Below are 20072 nucleotides of genomic sequence, written 5' to 3'. Positions count from 1 at the left end.
TTTTAAAAAATTATGTATATTGTACAGCGGGTGTGACATAAATAAATCGTGACTGAAATTTGTGTTCAATTTGTGTTCAATTTGTGTTCAATTTGTGTTGATAATTCTGGTAAAAAATTATTAATTTTGGCCAAATTTCGTTAAATTTGTTAAATTTGTGTTGAGTTTGTGTTGAATTTGTGTTGCGTAATTTTTTATTTATCACAAGGGGATGATATTTAGTAATTGCATGTACGACGTACAAGATTTTTTTTTATGATTTTTTTAAGAAATGTACGCAAAATATTTAATCAGAATATAATTGTTTTATTTTTAAATATGATATATTGATTTTTTTTTAAAAAAAAAATTGATTTTTTTAAAATTCAATAGAATGTGCTAATAATAAATTGGTTTATTTTTAAATATAATATATTGATATTTATATTTAAATAACCAAAACATGTACATGATTTTTAATTATTTTTAATTGAAATCAAACTAAGATTTTTTTTAAAAAAAAATTAAAATAAATTAAGTGATTTATATTTATATTTAGAATCATGATATTTATATTTAGATAATCCATATCCGCATGAGATTTAATTAATATGTTTAATGATGAAAAGTCTAATAAATTAAATTTTAATTGAAACGAGAAATAAAATCAAACCAAAGAGGTATTGTTCAAATTTTATTTAAAGTGACATTTTACGACTTTCTTTCAAATTTTTACTCATCCCAAAATCAAATTATAAAAATAAAATCAAATCTAATAATGCCTCGCCAAACACGTCGTCGTTCCTATAACGTCCATTGGAACTGGGCTATGATGGACGAACTTGTCGACATACGCCGCGACAGAAACCGCGCCTACCATAATATTAATGGTAGAAGCCGCCATGATTTTTGGGACTCTGTTGCCAATAGGTTCATATGACTAATATCTATAATTTTCTTTAAGAAAGAATTTAAATTCAAATTAACCAATCCATTTAATTGAATCAGAATAAATAGAATATTTCGAACGAGGGTTTCCGGGCAACAGTGCAGCCAAAAGTGGAGGAACCTCGTCAGGGATTACCATGTAAGTAAATAAATAAAATTACATTCATTTAAATTAAATGTATTTACCGAATATTCAAACTGATTTTGATATTTAGAACTATGTCCTTTATCGTAATGGTACCCTGATCGGCCTGGGCGGTGGCTGTGGACGCGTACCGGCCAAAGATATTATCGCGAATTTAGAACGAGATTTTGGGAGAGGCCGGGTAATTATACTATAATAAAATTTTATAATTAATATTACATTCTATTTTACGTTCACATTTTAAATTTGATAAATTTGATCAATTTTAGATACGCGTGATGATCGTAGGAGAAGGAGAAACTTACCTACGTATCGTAGAAGATAATTATTTTTATTTTTTTATTTATTAAGTGAGTAGCTAGGCCCAGTCCGTACCAAATATCGGCTGGAGACTCACGTTTTTTTTGGGACTGTAGTCGATACTGACGTCCACGCCAGTACGCCTGGGTCATATTTTATAAAATAGTAGCGAACAAGTATCAAATGTATATTTTTTTATTAAGTTATAATAAAAATTAGAATTTACTTTAATTTTTAACATAAAAATTGTAAATAATAAAAAATTCGTAAATAAAAATAAATTTGCTTTCCCAAACTTAAAAAAAAAGGTGTTTATATAAAAGAAAAGGTGTTTATATTATTTTTGATTATTCAATAGTATCACATGCCCCTTGTATACGTTCTACTGCATACGCAGTTTACAATCTCGTAAATTTTCGAAACAGAATATTACGCAGGTTTACAGTCTCGTAAATTTTCGAAATATTTCAACCGTAATATTACGCAGGTTTACAGTTTCGTAAATTTTCGAAATATTTTAACCGTAATATTACGCAGGTTTACAGTCGTAAATTTTCGAAATATTTCAACCGTAATATTACGCAGGTTTACAGTCTCGTAAATTTTCGAAATATTTTAACCGTAATATTACGCAGATTTACAGTCTCGTAAATTTTCGAAATATTTCAACCGTAATATTACGCAGGTTTACAGTTTCGTAAATTTTCGAAATATTTCAACCGTAATATTACGCAGGTTTACAGTTTCGTAAATTTTCGAAATATTTCAACCGTAATATTACGCAGGTTTACAGTTTCGTAAATTTGCAGAATATTTTGACCGTAATATTGCGTAAATCTTACGATATTGTAAACTTACGTAATATTTTAACCGTAATATCACATAAATCTTACGAAATTGTAAACTTACGTAATATTTTGAAATTTTTCGAAATATTATGCCATAAACTTTCATAAACTTACAAAATCGTAAACTTACGCAATTTTTCGCGCTATAAAATTTCCTGATGTATTGATAGCTGATTGATAACCTATTGATAACCTATTGATACCCTATTTAACTAATTTCGACCTGTGAATGTAACATAAAATTTCCTTTTATAGTAGGATCTGCAAAGAATTTTATATATGATTTTTACCTTAGGCCTAGGGTGACCTATCTTATAAGAACAGGGCAGACATTCCCATATTATCACGATATTGCCGATCACTTGTCCAATATTATCACATAAAAAAATACCGTTGAATTAGTTTTTTCACAAATTCTACATAATAATGTAAAAAATTTCGATTTTATTTACTTTATTTTATTTATTGTTAATAAATTAATTCTTAAAATAATTCATAAAGATTTTGTCAAATATCAGACATATATATTAATTTTACAATAATTGTAAACATTTATTTAATGATAACTTTTGGGTTATCAAAAATTATTCAGGTTTATTTTAGCCATTGATTCTTGAATACCTAAATAATATACTGTAAAAGTTTTAAGTTTCGCCCAAAGATCTGTGGCTTCACCCGAAGCTTCAAAGTCACGTTAGCAGATGATCAATATATACAGTATATAGCATATATATTAATTATTGAAAATTTGACGTAAAATCTAACTTTGGAAACACACCTTATTTTGCTACAATACTTTATATTAATTTATTGATAAATAAAACTATTAAATAAAATAATTTAACATAAATTGTCAGAACATTTATTACTTGAAATAAAGCTTCAAATTTAACGTGATATCACTTATATTATGATCGGTAAGTGATCAACATTGTGATATAATGCATGTCCACTCTGTTTCTTATAAGTAAGTGGGGTCCTAATATTACAATGTTTTGACTTTAAAAGTAATAATAGATTATAATAGTATCTTTTAAATAATTTAAAAGTAATGTATTTTTAGCAATAACTTAGATAATACTAAAAATGTGATTTTACTACCATTAGATTCATCTTATCAAGATAAATTTAATGAATCCAATTTGTCAAAATCTAATTACTGGATTGTTTAAAAATAGTGGTATATATGATAAGAAATTTTAAAATACTTCTAAAATACATAATTCTAGTTGAAATTAATATATAAACTTTACACAAAACTTTAATGTGAATTGTATAAAAAATGTTTAAAATTCTGTTATAATTCTTACTATTATAATATAAGATAATAATTATAAATTAAATATTACACCTCCTACATTAGTAATGTTTTAAAAATTAGAATTTTTATAAAAATTTTCAAAAAATTATCTATATTTTTAAGAATTCTTGATAAAAATTAAATAGATCTATAAATTTTTAAAGATTTTTAAAGAATTTAAAAATTCTTAAAGATTCTTTTTATTTATAAAGAATTTGTAAAAATTTTGATTTTCAAAATATTACTGATGTTTATTGTAAAAAACAATTTAAATAGAATAAAAAAAGGTAACTTTAAACTTTACATAAAGTTTTTTTTTTTTTATTAATTTATATAAATGCAATCTTGTCTTAATATAATTACACTTACTTATATATACTAAACTTATAAAAATAAGAAAAATATAATATATATAAGAATTAAGAACTAAGCATTATAAAAAAAGACTACTTTAGAGTTTGGAACTGGTTGTATTTTTGGAAACCGGATTTAAAACGGGTGCAACCGGTTCGACCCTTTTCAAATCAGTTTTTACAAACCCGGTTGAAACCAATTTTTGTACCCAGTTTTATATTTGTTTAATTATAATAAATAAATAATAAAGTAATAGTTAGCTGCATCTGAAGTCACGTTTCTTGTTTTCAGTTAACTTATGGAATTCTACTATGATCTACATCCTGGATTAGAGTTTCTTTGCATCAGGCTTACACTGATTTCAAAATGTACGAGACACGTGACAAATTACAAAATTCTATTTGATGAATTTGTCAAGTGTACTACAGTACACTGTAATTTTGGCCAAAATTAAATGTGATCGGCATATAATTGGTCGAGTTTATAATTTCGGCCAGAATTACAAAACTTGTGTAACACAATTCCAGAATTTGTGTAGCATAATTTTCTATAACTGATAAAAATCCCGGTGGCTAAACTATTTACCTGGTATTACGTGATTTATAATTTCGTAATTCGGGCCGGCACTATAAAGTTTCAATATCACACCGGATTGAGCACCCAGTTGCATTCGCTTTAAACACAAACCGGTTTTTGCAGCATGAATCCGGATTGAACTGAATCGTAAAAAAAACGGGTGGAACCGGTTTAAAAACCGGATGGTGCATCTGGTTCCAAACTCTAGACTACTTCTTTGAAGAAAAAGTTAACCTGTCACCTAAACAATTATATCATTATTACAAATAATGATACAACTAAAATTTTAGGTAACTGTTAAGACCTATCTAAAAATTTGCTCAATGATTATCCTAATGAAATGTTAAATCATTCTATTTGTTCTAATTAGTTTCACTAAATTGTTTCCATCACATTTTTTACTTTTTGATTTCATTTTTTTATTTTTATTACTAATATCATATTTTTTTCTTTTTCTACATACTATAAATAGCGTGCATGTATAATTCTTTCTTTATTATTAATAAAAGCTGTATGTATATACTATCTAATACAGAATAATGAAAAAATAAACAAACTAATTATACCAAAAATAATTCATTAAAACTACCTAAAAGAAGTCTATATATTTTTCTTTCAAATAAATTTGCCATATGTAAATATAATCAAATATAGAATGATGTGTAAAAAGTAAAAATTCAATAAATAATTTATCTAGTATCTATAAATTTTTCTTTCTAACTAAATAACTCTATTTAATAATAATATATAAATTGTTTCATTTAATTAAGTATAACATATTTGTTTTTTTTTAATATTTTAAATAAAAATGAGTACTTAATAACAATAAAATATTTTACATAAAATATAAAAAATAATGTATATATTAACTCTAAAATATATTTGGTATTTTAAACATTTTTATTTAAAATTATTATCCTTAAACAATAATAATACTGGCAAATTTGCCTGCAATTTTTTAAAATAAAATTATATCCAAATACAAACTTTATTAATATGATTTGATTTCTATAATTCTGCAGTTATATTGATCTATATTTTTAGTATCAATTGTATAGTTCGATATGTAACTAATCATCAAAATGAAATACAAATTAATTTTAAAAAAATAACATCAGAATTTTTTAATTTTTTTTACTATAACAGATAATATTTTACTTTATTACAAAGTATTTTAATATACTTATTTATTTTTATTATAAAACTTCAAACCTTAATAAATAAAATAAAAATAATAAAATTTAACTTTATGCATTTTTTTTTACAAATTTACAAAAATAATTCTTTTTTTAAAATTCTATATAAAGTCAAATTGCCACTTTTAAACATTAAAACTTATAATAATAAAAATTGTTCTTTACAGCAAAATTTATATATTTTATTAAACTTTAATATAGTCATAATCAAATTCCAGTAAGATTGATAAAGTTGAATGCAAAATTTTTTAAAATTTTTTATTATTTAAAAAATACAACTTTTGAGTTTTGACCAATAGTTAATCTTCAATCTTATAATATAAAATTAATAAATAATAATTATTATTACATAAATTATAATTTAAGCTCTTTACAAAAAAAAATTTTATTATATTAACTTCGTTTTTCATAAAATTAGATAAGAACTGAATTTTTAGTAAAATTGCAGGTAAATTTGCCTATAAAGTTTTACCATTTAAAAGATAAATTTTAAGTTTATTTCATTTTTTAATATATTTAAAAGTATATTTAAATAGGTAATAAGTTTAAGTATGAATTTGATCTTATAATTTTATCTTTATAACTGCCTAAACATTTTTAATTAACTGAAGTTTACAGTAATAAGTAATATATAAAAACTTTATAATCATATTGTTTTGCTATTTTAATATAAGAAAATATTACTATTTCTTATATATTCAAATCATAGATTAGTTTCAATAATTTTAGCTCTTATAATTCATTTAAAAATAATATCAATTTCTAGTTTTTTTATATTTGAAGTTAAATTAAACTATTTAAGTAGTTATATAAATAGTCCTTATCTAGTTTAATATAATACTTCTAATTATACTCTCAATATATCTACTAGTACCTTAGCAATTTATTTACGTAATTTAAACTTTAAATAATTTTTTTTTATAAAATTAAACCTTTAAAGAATAATTATGTGTATTTATTATTATTAATATATATTTAGCTAAAGTTTTAAATGGTTTAGATTGGTCTGAATTGAAGAGTAATCTAAAATCAAATCAATCTGATTTGGATTATATTAAAGATAATTCAGAACTAAATATCAGACCAGTTATTTAATTTAGTCCAGTCTAATTTTATAAAAAAAAATATTGCAAAAATATTTTTTAATTATAATTACTTTTAAAAATGTTTCACAACATTTTTTTTTAAATTAATTAAAATAATATTGCAAAAACATTTACTTTGAAAAAATGTTTCACAATATTTTTTTAATTAAATTACTTTGAAAAAATATTTTGCAATATTTTTTTCATTAAATTAATTATAGAAATATTAGAAATATTGCAAAAACATTTTTTTTATAATAAAATATTAAAAAAAAATATTTTGCAATATTTTTTTATTTAATAATTAAACAATCACAATAGTTTTAATATAAAACTATATGAAAACAATTACTCAATCTGATTTAGTCCCAATCTGTTTAATTCAGTCTGGGTTAGATTTATAATCTAGAATTAGACTAGACCAAACCAAATATTTCAATTTGGGTTGAAGCATCAATTCAAATTGAATCAATCCAAATTGAATCAATCCTAATTTTCAATTCAAATTGCTAAATTAAGATTAGACTGATTAGAACTTTATATTTAACTAAATTCTTTTTACCAAAAATTATAATAATAATTTTTAAATTTAATTTTAATTATATAAAATTATAGTTTTAAAATAAATCTAATTATAATAACTTGTTATATGTCTTATTTATAATATTTCCAATTTTATCAAATTAAAATTTAAGATCAGATGTAATATAAATAAAAATGAAAGATTAGTCATATAACTAAGACAAAAGAATTTTTTTAAAAATTTCAAAACATTACTTATAATTTAAAATTTTGTCTATAAAACTGTTTTAAAAATATTAAGTAAAAGTTTTTCAAATTAAATTTTACATACAAAAATCTTATTTATAAAGTATATATTAAATTTATTATTTAAAAAAATAAAAAAAAATGTTATAAATAAAATATATAACAAATTACAAATACATTTATTCTATATTTTAAATTAAAAATCTATAAAAATCTATAAAAAATCTATAAAAATATTATAAAATATATATTGAATTTTAGTATTTTTTTAAATTTTAAATGTTTAAACTATTTTAATTTTGTCAAATAATTAAATATTTCAGTTTCATCTAGAATTACTAATTTTTTATTTTAAAGAAAAAAGAATTATTATATAATAAAAAAATTTTAGCAGCAAAATTCAAATAATTATTTATTAATAAATATATAAATCTTAACTTATTATATTTAATTATACAAAAATTTTTTTTGGCATAAATCTTATTTTTTTTAGTAATATACAAATTTTTTTATATTTAATTATAATAAAAAATTTAAAAGTTTTAACTTAAATTTATAAATTATTAAATTGAATAAAAATATTAAAGTTTTATTTGTTATATTTTTTTTATTTTTTTTATTATTTTTATTGTAAAATAAAGCTGCCGCCCGAAATTATTTCCTAATTCTGAAATAATTTCAGCCAGAATTTTATTTCTGAAACTAATTCCAAAATCCCAAAATTCTTCCGAAATCCTGAAATCTTTCCAAAACTCCCGAAATTATCCAAAACTTCTGATTGGTTTATTATAAATCACATGACTTTATAAATTTGCTAAAATTTTATCTGTATTCTAATTCCATAATTCTGGCTCTGTAGCAATCTTTCGGCATATATAGCTTCATTTTAAGCCTATGTTCACTTTGTATAACATCAGTGCATAAAGACATATAATTTCCTTGTATAGTATATATGTTATATAAAACGAACATAGGCTTAAATTGAAGCTACATGTGCTAGGAAGATCGCTACAGAGCCAGAATTATGGTATTAGAATACAGTTATAATTTTGGTAAAAATTTTAATTTTGGTCACGTGATATTATAACAGCCAATCAGAATTTTGAAATAGTTTCAGCATTTCAGAATTAAGTATTTTTCCTAAATTAATTTTACCATTTTGGTTTCAGCAAATAGTAAAATTCCCTAATTTCAGGCGGCAGCTTTATTGTAAAATAAAATTAATAGTTTTAGAAATAATTAATATCTCAAATTATATAAATATAATATTTTTTTATAATGATACTCTGTATATAATATATTTAATTTATTTTTTTATTTTAATATTTTATATAAATTTACAAAATAATTATATTAAAAAGTAATATTATAATATAATTAACAATATAATTACAATATTATACAGTTAATTTAAATATAACAAATCCAGAAAGTTTAATTTAGTATATATTTTTAAAGCCAAATTTGTAATGCTGGTATAATTTTGGTTAATATAAATTTTTGAAAAAATTATTAGTAATTCTGGCCAACATTATAAAATTGACTTGGAATACTATATAATCATATGACTATTCGTTATATAAAGTATAAAGTTATTATATAGTTGATATATAGGGCTGGTTAAATTTAATTCAGATGTATTATATAATGTTTTTATTAAAAGTTTGTTATATTTAGTGAAATTATTTATAAAAAATCAGTTTTAAAAATTATGATTTGGTATAATAAGGTTTTGGTATAAACAGGTTTATTATAACTAGAGTTAGCTATAATTATAATATAAAAACTATACCTTATAAAAATGAAATATATTAAATTCATTTTATATTTGTATTTATATATAAAAAACATCTAAAAAGCATTATTTTATCTGATTTATATCTTATTATAAAGAAATAAAAATTAAACAAAATGGTGTTTTTTTAAATATTTTATTACATAAATACAAATATAAAATAAGTTTAACAAATTTTGTTTTTAATTGTATTATTAGTATTAAATTTACATTATAACATTATAATATAGTTAAAAAAAATAGAAGTTTTAGCAAAGAAATATGAGATTTAAGTTAATAAACCCCAAATAAAAAATCATGATAATATAAATCTGGGCAGATAAATATCAATACAGAAAAATAAGATATACATTTATTATATAAAAATTTTATTTGAAAGCTAATCAATTATAGTTTTTAAATATTAAAAATATTAAATAAAAAATGAATATCTTTTAAATATAAAAAAAATTTCTGATTGTAAGTAAAAGTAATAATTTTTATTATATATATTTATTTGTAATTTTTATATATACTTATTTGTAATTTTATAAGTATTTGACATTTTAAACATAAAATATTCTTGATTATATTTTTAAAAACTATAATCAATCTGCTTTCAAATAAAAAAAAAATTTATAGATTTTTATATAATTTAAAAAATATCAATTTTACTATATTTTACTATAAAGTATTTTTTATAAAATCCTTAGTATCTTTAAGTATATTCTCTATAGTCTTATTGATTTCTTTTTCAGATATCTGATATGGTAGTATTTCTTATTGTTAAGTTGAGTTGATTGCATCTTCTACTTATAATAGATCTATTTTATTATATTCTAGCTAGACAATTTTAGATAGTATTATATGATTGTATCAATGATTGTGAAAAATATAGAATAAAAATGATAATGAAAATAATATTATATACATTCTAAATTCTAAATAATTAAACAATACATTCAAAGACGATCCTCAATACCGTTGAAAAATCTTTGGGCAGTTATTAAAGGAAATGTTTAGGTCAATAAATATTAGTGGGTTATGGATTAGGATAAGGAGTGAGAAAATTCCAAATGGCTTTTGATGAATGAATATCAGTTATTCTGCCGCGTGTCAGAATTTCATTTTAATTAGTGTAACGGGTTGTGAAACTGTAGAATGAATTAATTGTGGGACGCCCTTTCTAACCCACAAGTTATTATTGAAATTTCTCTCTCTTCTCCCTCCGCTTCTGTTACTTCTCAGATGCAGTATACCTCTCACATTCAAACGGTAGACACGTCCATGCATAATCCTGTAATACTGTTGAAAATTATAATAATAGTAATGTTCAATATAATTTTATAATAAATAAATCTTAACATAATTATAATAAACTAATGTTTGGATTAGCAATGTCATCACTATTAATTAATTTAGACATGAGAAATAATCACGATGATCAAGTTTTTGTTTCTATTCGTGTCTTTTGATTAATAAAATACTCATTTGATAATTGATATGGTAAAAATTAATAATGATCAATTTTAAAATGAAAATCTTGTACGATATAGTAAAGATTGATGAGTTTAAAAATAAAGGATGGGGAAAATTAATCTACTATCTAATAAAATCAAATATTGAACTAATCAAGACGATAATTTTCACAAGTGAAGTGTTACACAAGAACATATATTTTCCCCAAAAATTTCGAAATTTCGTATGATTGAAATGAATTTTCTCTTATGATTAAATTTTTTGTAAAACGTTAAAAAGAAACAAAGGAAAATACCGATATGTTAAAATTCTTTGTTAACAATTTTGTGTATGTATGTAATGTATGAGCACAAATGCTGCGGTTGTACATAATATCACTTACAAAGATGTACTGCACCCTGCTTTTAAATATTGAAACCATCAACATCATTGTAATTGTAAATCAGTTCAAAAATTAATCGTAATTTATTCAAATTATATTATATTAATTCATAATTAATAATGTCCTTATATCAATAATGATAATTGTTATCTAATTTGACACTTAGATTTAAAAGATTAGTAGTAATACAAAAAAATTCAACAAACATAAGCAAAAACAAATTAAAATATAATATTTTTCCACGCCAAAATAATAATAATGCAATATGCAAACAAAGAAAAAAAAAGTATAAGATTTTTTCTTTTATTATTATCTCATGTTTAAACTAAATACATGTAAGGTGATTTTAATATACTTTATTCATGCAATTTTCACAATCAAAGCTCGTGAATATATGAAAATCAATTATTTAGGAACTACAATTAATTTAACTTACTGCGGAACATGCAAGCTGATTTACTAAGCTGTCAAAAAATTGTAGGTATGATAATCTTTACTTTTTATGTTTTTATTTAAATTAAAATAAAAATTCCCCAACATGTGACACAAAGAATTTTTAATTATTATATAAAAGGAATGTGGAAGATCTAATGATGCATCCGACAAGGAAGTCTTTTCTCTCATTTTTTTTTTTATTTTTTATTTTTTTTTAAAAAAAACAATTAAATAATTTATAAATAAAATAAATATATATTAATTTTCTTATCAAAACAAGAAATAAATTTATATTATTACCATTTATTCTACTAAAATGGTGAGTACAAATTAAAAATATTTCATAATTTTCATAATTTTCATGTTTCTATTCCTAATTATAATTATTATTAATTATTATTTTTATACTAGTTTATGAATTATTTAACATTATTTAACCCACTCCGATATGTAGTGACGGAAAATCAAACACAAAGAAATCTTCCTTTGGGTACATTTAGTTGGAGAGTTTCATCATTTCAACAATATATTAAAAATACAGGATCTGGAAATATATTTTATAGTCCTAGATTCACAATTCCACAACTTCATTCTACAAATACAAATAAAACAGATTATGAAAATTCACCTTATATTTCTCAATGGAGACTTAAAATATTTCCTAATGGGAATGATATATATGATCATATATCAGCTTATTTAGAAGCATTACAAACCCCTTATGAAAAAAAAAATAATATAAAAGTACGTCACGCGAAATTTAAATTATTTTTAGAAATGGTTGATTTAAATGATTTCCCTAATAGAAATATATTAATTGAATCTGATACAAATAATACTATATTAGAACATAGATTTGAATTTGATAATGATGATTCTGATTTAGGTTATCGTCGACTATGTCAAATTAATCAATTATTTCCTGACGGAAATAAATCACGTGATATAGATTTAATTTTTCATGTACATTTTATTACTTATGAAGAACCATTAATTCATGATTCTTTATTGAATTTAAATCAAAATGAACATTTTTTTGAAAATGGTGCTTTTGCTGATGTAGGTTTTATACTGGATTGTGGAAGATTTATTAAAGCACATAGAGTTGTATTAGCAAGTGGTAGTGTTTATTTTGATAAAATGTTAAGAGGTGGTTGGATAGAAGGTACAAATAAGATTATTAAATTAAGTAATTGGAATTATGAAACTTTTAGATCTATACTATATTATATTTATACTAATAAATTAGTTAATAATGATGATATTAATTTATTAAAAGAAATTTATATCAATAGTGAAATGATTGGTTTAATTAAATTACAAAAATTAGTTAAATTAAGATTAGTTAAATTAATTAATCTTGATAATTGGGAACAAATTTTATTATTTGGTTGGGAACATGATGATTTAATGTTAAAAACTTGTGGTTTAGATTTTGTTTCCTCAAATTATTTAAAGATTAGACATACTGATGCAATGAAAAAGATTATAGATACAAGAAATATTGAATGGATTGAAGAAATTATGGCTGTTGCTATTAAAAGATATTAAAAAAAAAAAAAGAAGCAATAAATACTGTATTCTATTCTATTTAAAAAGTATTAAAAATTTTAATTTAATTTATTTTAGAATTTATAGAAAAAAAAATCTTTATTTATTTAAATAAAATTTCTTTATTTACGTCATAGTACGTCATCATTGTAAAGTATGTTCATCTAATTTTTGTCTTATTGTTTACTATGCCGGCTTTTTATATGGAACATGATCTTGGACGTCTGCATATAGAAAATCATATAATCACGTCTGACGTATAATTTTTTGTGAAACTGTTGATTATCATCCCAATTTATGAGGAGTACATTATATTCACTTTTTTTTTTTAACATAAAATGTTCGAAATTGACCAACCTTTTATCAAATTTCCTTCTCGTAGATCAGTGGTTTTTGGTACTAATGCTATGGTAGCTTGTACGTAAGTTGATAATCCCCCCTTTTTTAGAAAAAAAGTGTTTAGTCGGAACTCGTAGAGGAATTTTTTAGCCGGCTCTGCAATGTTTTGCATAGCCAATTGCTCCTCAACCAGTTGTTCTTCAGCCGGCTGCTCTATTTTTTCATAATAGATTTACAAAGTTTTCTTCCATTATGAAAGGAAAAACATATTGATTAAATAACGTTTTTTTTAAAAGTCAACCCTTGGCATGCCAGGCGGGTTTAGAAATTTTAAAAAAAGGCGGAAATGCTGCGGTAAAACAATTCTATTTTATTATTCGAGTGCTTTTTTTTAAAAAAAAATTTTTTTTTAATTAGTTTATTTACTTAGGATGCTGCTGTTGCAACTGGTACATTTTAAAATCATAGTATTTATCATATTACACATATTATTAAAGCTGGATCATTTATTTATTATTTTACACAGCTGCTGCCTTAAATGTAACAGGTAATGTCAATTTTACTAATTTATTAGTTCAATTTATAAATTATTTTATTTAAAATTGATTTTATAAAGAACCTGCATCGACTGGAATTGGCGGAGATTGTTTTTGTTTATTTTATGAAGCAAAAACAAAGAAAATACATGGAATGAATGGATCAGGAAGGTAGTTTGAATTATTTTGAATTATTTGATTCTTTGACATGGATATAATAATAATAAAATAGTCTAACGTTAATAATTCGAAAAATTGTTTATAAGATCACCATCAAAATTAACACTTGAATATGCTCGAGATAAATTAGGAATCACTGAAAATTCTATTCCATATACAAATATAAATTCTTGTACTGTACCTGGAGCAGCAGCTGGATGGATTGATTGTATTGAATGGTTTGGTAGTGGTAAATTATCTCCTGGAGAAATTTTAAAACCGGCTATTGAATTAGCAGAAAATGGATATCCTGTATCCGAAATCAGTGTGTGGGAGGTAATATAATATATATATTTACAAAGCTATTTCGATAAAAATTTTAAAAGAGCCTTTTTTTTTGATAAAAAAGTGGAAAAATAATGAAAAGATTCTTCAAACCGCATCGCCTAACGGAAGCGATATGTTAATTGATGGTCGTGCTCCAAATGTTGGCGAAATTATGCATATGCCGAATTTAGCTAGGTAAAGTAAATTGTTTTTTATGTTTGAAATTATGTAATTATTACCTTTACAAGACTTACATACCGCAAAAATGGTCCTGATTGTACATTATAGAACTTTTCGTGAATTAGCAGAAAAAGGAAAAGATGGGTTTTATAAAGGTAAATTAAAAAAAAAAATTTGTTTAATTTATTTTTAAATAAATAAATAAAATCAATAAAATAATTATCTTTTAAAGGTCGAATTGCTGAAGCCATTGTGGAATTAATTCAATCAAAAGGAGGTGTAATGACTTTGGAAGATTTAGCATCTCATACAACTACGCGTGTTGAACCAATAAGTATTGAGTATAAGGGTGTAAGGGTTTGGGAATGTCCTCCAAATGGTCAAGGTATGCATAATTTATATCATCTAAATCGGTATTTGAAGTGTCTCATAGTTGAAAAAAGATAGTCTAGAATTCTTGAATTTTTTAGTCTAAATTTTATTATATCTTATAATCAACATTTTTAATAAATAATTAGGTATAACGGCACTTATAGCATTAGGAATTCTCGAAGCTTTACAAGATCAAGGAAAAATTCCGAGCTTAGATTCTCTTGAGCATAATTCTACACAATATATACATATATTAATCGAGAGTTTGAGGTTAGCATTTGCTGATTCTCAATATTACGTTACTGATCCTGAAGTTCACCATATTCCCATAAAAGAGTTATTATCGAAGGTGAATTACTCTTATTCATTTATTTTTTTTTTTCTTATTTTTATACATGTAATAATTTTAAATATTTGTGAATATAGGAATATTTAAGTAAACGAGCACAATTAATTAATACGTCCAAAGCTTCAGTTGATGTTAAAAAAGGATCTCCCGTTAATTCAAGTGATACAGTGTATTTCTCTGTCACTGATCAAGAAGGAAATGCTTGTAGTTTTATTATTTCCAATTATGATGGGTTCGGAACGGTAATTAAATACTTTCATATATATATATATATATATATATATACTATATAATAATATTATCTTCTAACTTATTAAATAACGATTAATTGAATGTAAAAAAGGGATCTATACCAAAAGGTTGTGGATTTACGTTACAATGTCGCGGATCAGGTTTTATATTAGAGAAAGGACATCCAAATTGTCTTGGACCTAATAAAAGACCATATCATACAATTATTCCATGTATGGTAACTAAAGAGGATGAATTATGGTTATCTTATGGAGGTATATAACAATATTATATTTCTTTTGAACATTAAATTTCATATTTATTACATTAAATTTATTTAATATCGTATATATTTACTTGTTAAAAATCAGTTATGGGAAAATTCATGCAGGTAAATTTATTAATTGTAATCAGCATGCAATCAGCCGAAATTTAATTCCTTTTTTTTTTAATATACATATACAATTAGCCGCAAGGACATGTTCAAGTTTTATTAAATCTACTTCATAACAATCTAAATCCACAAACAAGTCTTGATGCGCCAAGAATATGTATTGGTCTGGGTATTCCAGATGATCCATCAAATTCATCATATACCACTTCTATAGTATATGCAGAAGAAGGTGTTGATAAAGAAGTAATTAATGAATTAAATAAAATGGGACATAATGTTAAATTAGTTAAAGGATGGAATAGAAGTATGTTTGGTAGAGGTCAAATTATTGAAAAAAGAATAGACAAGAGGAGTGGAAAACTTATTTGGGCCGGAGGAAGTGATCTTAGAGGTGATGGTATGGTGACTGGATGGTAATAATTTTAAATTTATTGAATTGTCCAGTTTAATAAAAATGATAAATTAACTGATCAGTTTCACCATAATATTCTAAATTATACTAATATAATTTTATAATGTTATTCAAGTTAATTTAAACTTAAGAAATTTTCTGATCAATTTTTTGCTAAATATAGATTTAAAAGCTTGTACTGAATTTTATTTAGCATAATATAAGCCAAAATTAGATAACTATTCAGCTGGTAATCCTGTTATAATTCTTTTTTTTTATTATTATAAATTTGTTAAAAAAATAATTTTAGTAAATTCTATAAAACAGGTTTGCAGATTTCAGTTTTATCAAACATATAATAAGAATCATAAAAGTTATTAGTTAAAAGTATATCAGAATTTTTTATTAATTGTAAAATAAAAAAACAAAAAAATATCATTATAAGCAAATATTAGTATTTATTGTATTAATATATAAAATTAATATTTGTAAAAATAAATGCTTTATTTTATTATTTAAAAAAAAATGTTTATATATTTAAATAACCAATTATAAATTAAATACTATATTCTAGTATTTAATATTACAATATGTGTTTTTACAAAAACTATAACTTAAATTAAAAAAATTGCTTTAATTAATATATATTACAGTATTAATAAGTACGGTAATATAAAATATAATTATTACATTAATAGTATTAGTTTAATCAGATTATTAAAATAAAAAAATGTATAAATCATATTATAATTATAGTATTAGATATTATAATATGAAATATAATTTTTGTTAAATTATAAAATTCAAAAATTAATAATATAATAATATTAAAAAGATATTATTTAAAAAATTATTTTATACAATTTATAATTAACAGTTACTGGAAATGTCCCCAAAAATTAAGGGCAATTTTTTTTTAATATGTTTGTCAATCTAAAAATTTTAGTGTGGCATTGTCTTCAAATATATAGCATATATATATAGTTAAAAGTTGGCTAAAATTAGTTTTTTCAATTAAAATCGCCAATTAATAAATCATAATTTTGGCCAAATTTGTAATATTGACCTAAATTTTGTTAAAATGAAAAAATGTGAGTCAAATGTAACACCATATTTACACAATGTAACGCCTTTAACTTAAATAATAAAGGTAAAACTCCATGACCGCTTTTACAATCTTATTAAAAAAAATTTCACAAAAGAAGTTGTTAAAGGGTTGTATCTCTCAGTTTCATTTTATCTATTTTTAGTGACTAAAAGAATTGTAAACTTTAATATCATAATATTATCACCCTTTTCTTTTACCATTTATTGTCAACATGATAGAAGAAGAAAATTTTGACAAAATTAGTGAGTCTGAAAGAGTATACAGTCAGCCCCCTCTACAATCACACCCCTCGGGACCATTCAATGATGTGATTATAATGAGGTGTGCCTATTGGTGAGGGTTTAATTATATAATCACATATATATAAATTTTTAAATAAATGTGATTATATAAAAAAAAATCTTCAAAAAAAAAAATTTGTAAAAAAGTTTATATGTAAAATATACTTAAAATCGGCTAATTATTAAAGATATTATGCTAATTTTTTACAAATTTTTTGAAAAATAAAAAACTTTAATTTATCCCACCACCCACCCATACGATCTTTAATTCTTTATATAGTTTTTTACTTTACACGAACGCGTATACAAATGCGACGCAAAAACTTAAAAAAAAATCGCGTCTTATGCACCCCTTAAAATTGCAATTACACAACGAATTTAAATTTTGAACTTTATTATTATCTATTATTATATTAAACTATTAGTTTAAAAATGTATCAAGTATAGTTTGATTTTTAGAATTAAATGCTTTAAATCTCGTTACGCGCAAATACTTTTTAAAGATTTGTAAATCATTAAAATCAAAATCATCATCATTTTGTTGTTCAAAATATTTGATATACGTCTCTAATAAATCAACGGCTTTTTTTGCTGATATTAAAGGTACTATTACATCATCATCGTCATCATCATCATCATCATTATTATTATCATCTTTCTCATTTTCATCGCGTTGTATAAAATTAATAATTTGTTCATCGGTAAGAACTTCTTCAGTTGGAATCTCTTTATCAAGCATTTGAAAATATTCCAATAGACCATCAGAATCTTCTGGTAATTCACTAAGAAGACTTTCAAGTTCGTTTAAATCTAAATCGATATCGATATCATTATTGTTATTTACATCATTAATATCATTAAGATTATCAGATGGAAGAATACCCGTCTTAATCCAACAATTTTTAATAGTTGTTTGGGTAACATTATTTCAAGCATCGGCAATATAATCAATTGCCTCTTTAATATTCAACTTATTCCTATGTAAACAATAATATTAGTTAAATATTATTTATTAAAATTAATTAAACAATATTTATAACTTACTTCCTATAATCTATTCCAGAATCAAATTGTTGAATTAAATGTTTGAAAACTCTTGTTTGTATTTAGATTTAAAACTATTAATAATTCTAGCATCCATAGGTTGAAGATGTGCTGTTGTATTTGGTGGAAGATAAGCCAATTCAATATTAGTAAGATTAGGTATATTTTTTTTTTGTTGTGTTTTATTTTTTTGCTTTTTTTTGTTAGATCCTTGCTCACTATTTTCTTCATTTGACATCTCATCATTACTAATATCATTATCATTTTTCTCAAACCTTTTTGGATTAAAATGAGAACCAGCATTATCAATAATCAATAATATTTTTCGATTTAATGTACGAAAATAATAATCAAGATGATTAAGCCATTCAACAAAAATATCTGAACGCATCCAAGCTTTGGAATTAGCTCGATATGTTACAGGAAGAGCTGATTTGTTAAAATTTTTAAAACATCGAGGATTAAATGATTTTCCAATCACAAGAGGACGAAATTTGTGATTTCCCGTAGCATTAGTGCAAAAAAGAATAGAAATCCGATTTTTATCCTATAAAAAAAATAAAAAAATATTAAGATCATTTAATTTATTTAATAAAACAAATTCTAAAATAAACTTACCATTTTATAACCTGATGTTGGACTGGTACCTAATGTTTGATTTGGTTCTATTCTAAAAAAAAGGCCTGTTTCGTCTGCATTATAAATGTCTTCCTTATCATACTTAGCTAAAAGTGCACGTAAACGTGCACGTTCTTCTGGAAGACTTTCAATAGGCGCACTGTTAGCTTCTCCTGACAACTTAATTTTATGGATTCCATTTCGTTTTTTAAACCTATACACCCAACCATTAGCACACTTTAATTTATCATCCATATTAAACATCTTTGCAAATTCCAGCCCTTTTTGTTGTAATATCATATCACTTAATGGAAGTCCAGCAGCTATTGCTTGTGATGTCCAAATTTGCATAGCTTTATCAACTTCAGGAAATTGAACAGAACGTTGACGAAATGTATGTGAAAATTGTGAAGTAGAAAGAACTGAAAGCCATTTTTGCTTGTCTTTCCATATTTTATTAATAGTTGTTCTTTGAATATTTAATCCTATATATTTTTCATTAAAAAATGAAGCAACATCACTTTGTTTTATGTTAGGATTTGCTACCATAAATTCACAAATCTCTTTTTTTATATTAATACTAATTGCAGTACGAGTTTGTTGTGTTAGATTTGTTTTTTGTG

The 20072-nt window shown here is 22.9% G+C and overlaps 2 protein-coding genes across 2 annotated transcripts; both read left to right on the top strand.

The window, feature by feature from the left end:
- Nucleotides 1-11785: 11785 nt before the first annotated feature.
- Nucleotides 11786-13120, top strand: OCT59_018404 (uncharacterized protein; the record flags this gene model as incomplete). The annotated part of the gene is made up of 2 exons (XM_066148750.1): nt 11786-11888; nt 11981-13120. The coding sequence occupies exons 1-2, from the start codon at nt 11886-11888 to the stop codon at nt 13118-13120; spliced, it is 1143 nt and encodes a 380-aa protein (XP_066004646.1). The 5' UTR covers nt 11786-11885.
- A 338-nt stretch (nt 13121-13458) lies between these two features.
- On the top strand, nt 13459-16639 carry OCT59_018403 (uncharacterized protein; the record flags this gene model as incomplete). Its single annotated transcript, XM_025317371.2, has 14 exons — nt 13459-13541; nt 13756-13813; nt 13890-13908; nt 13986-14006; nt 14076-14166; nt 14262-14490; nt 14564-14676; nt 14770-14816; nt 14894-15046; nt 15180-15382; nt 15460-15624; nt 15726-15888; nt 15985-16004; nt 16083-16639. The coding sequence occupies 14 exons, from the start codon at nt 13459-13461 to the stop codon at nt 16422-16424; spliced, it is 1707 nt and encodes a 568-aa protein (XP_025178506.1). The 3' UTR covers nt 16425-16639.
- Nucleotides 16640-20072: the final 3433 nt, after the last annotated feature.

The sequence above is a fragment of the Rhizophagus irregularis genome, chromosome 27 (assembly GCF_026210795.1).
Source record: "Rhizophagus irregularis chromosome 27, complete sequence".
NCBI classification, from domain to species: Eukaryota; Fungi; Glomeromycota; class Glomeromycetes; order Glomerales; family Glomeraceae; genus Rhizophagus; species Rhizophagus irregularis.
Note: the sequence above shows the minus strand (reverse complement) of the source record. Positions and strands in the feature narration are given on the sequence as shown.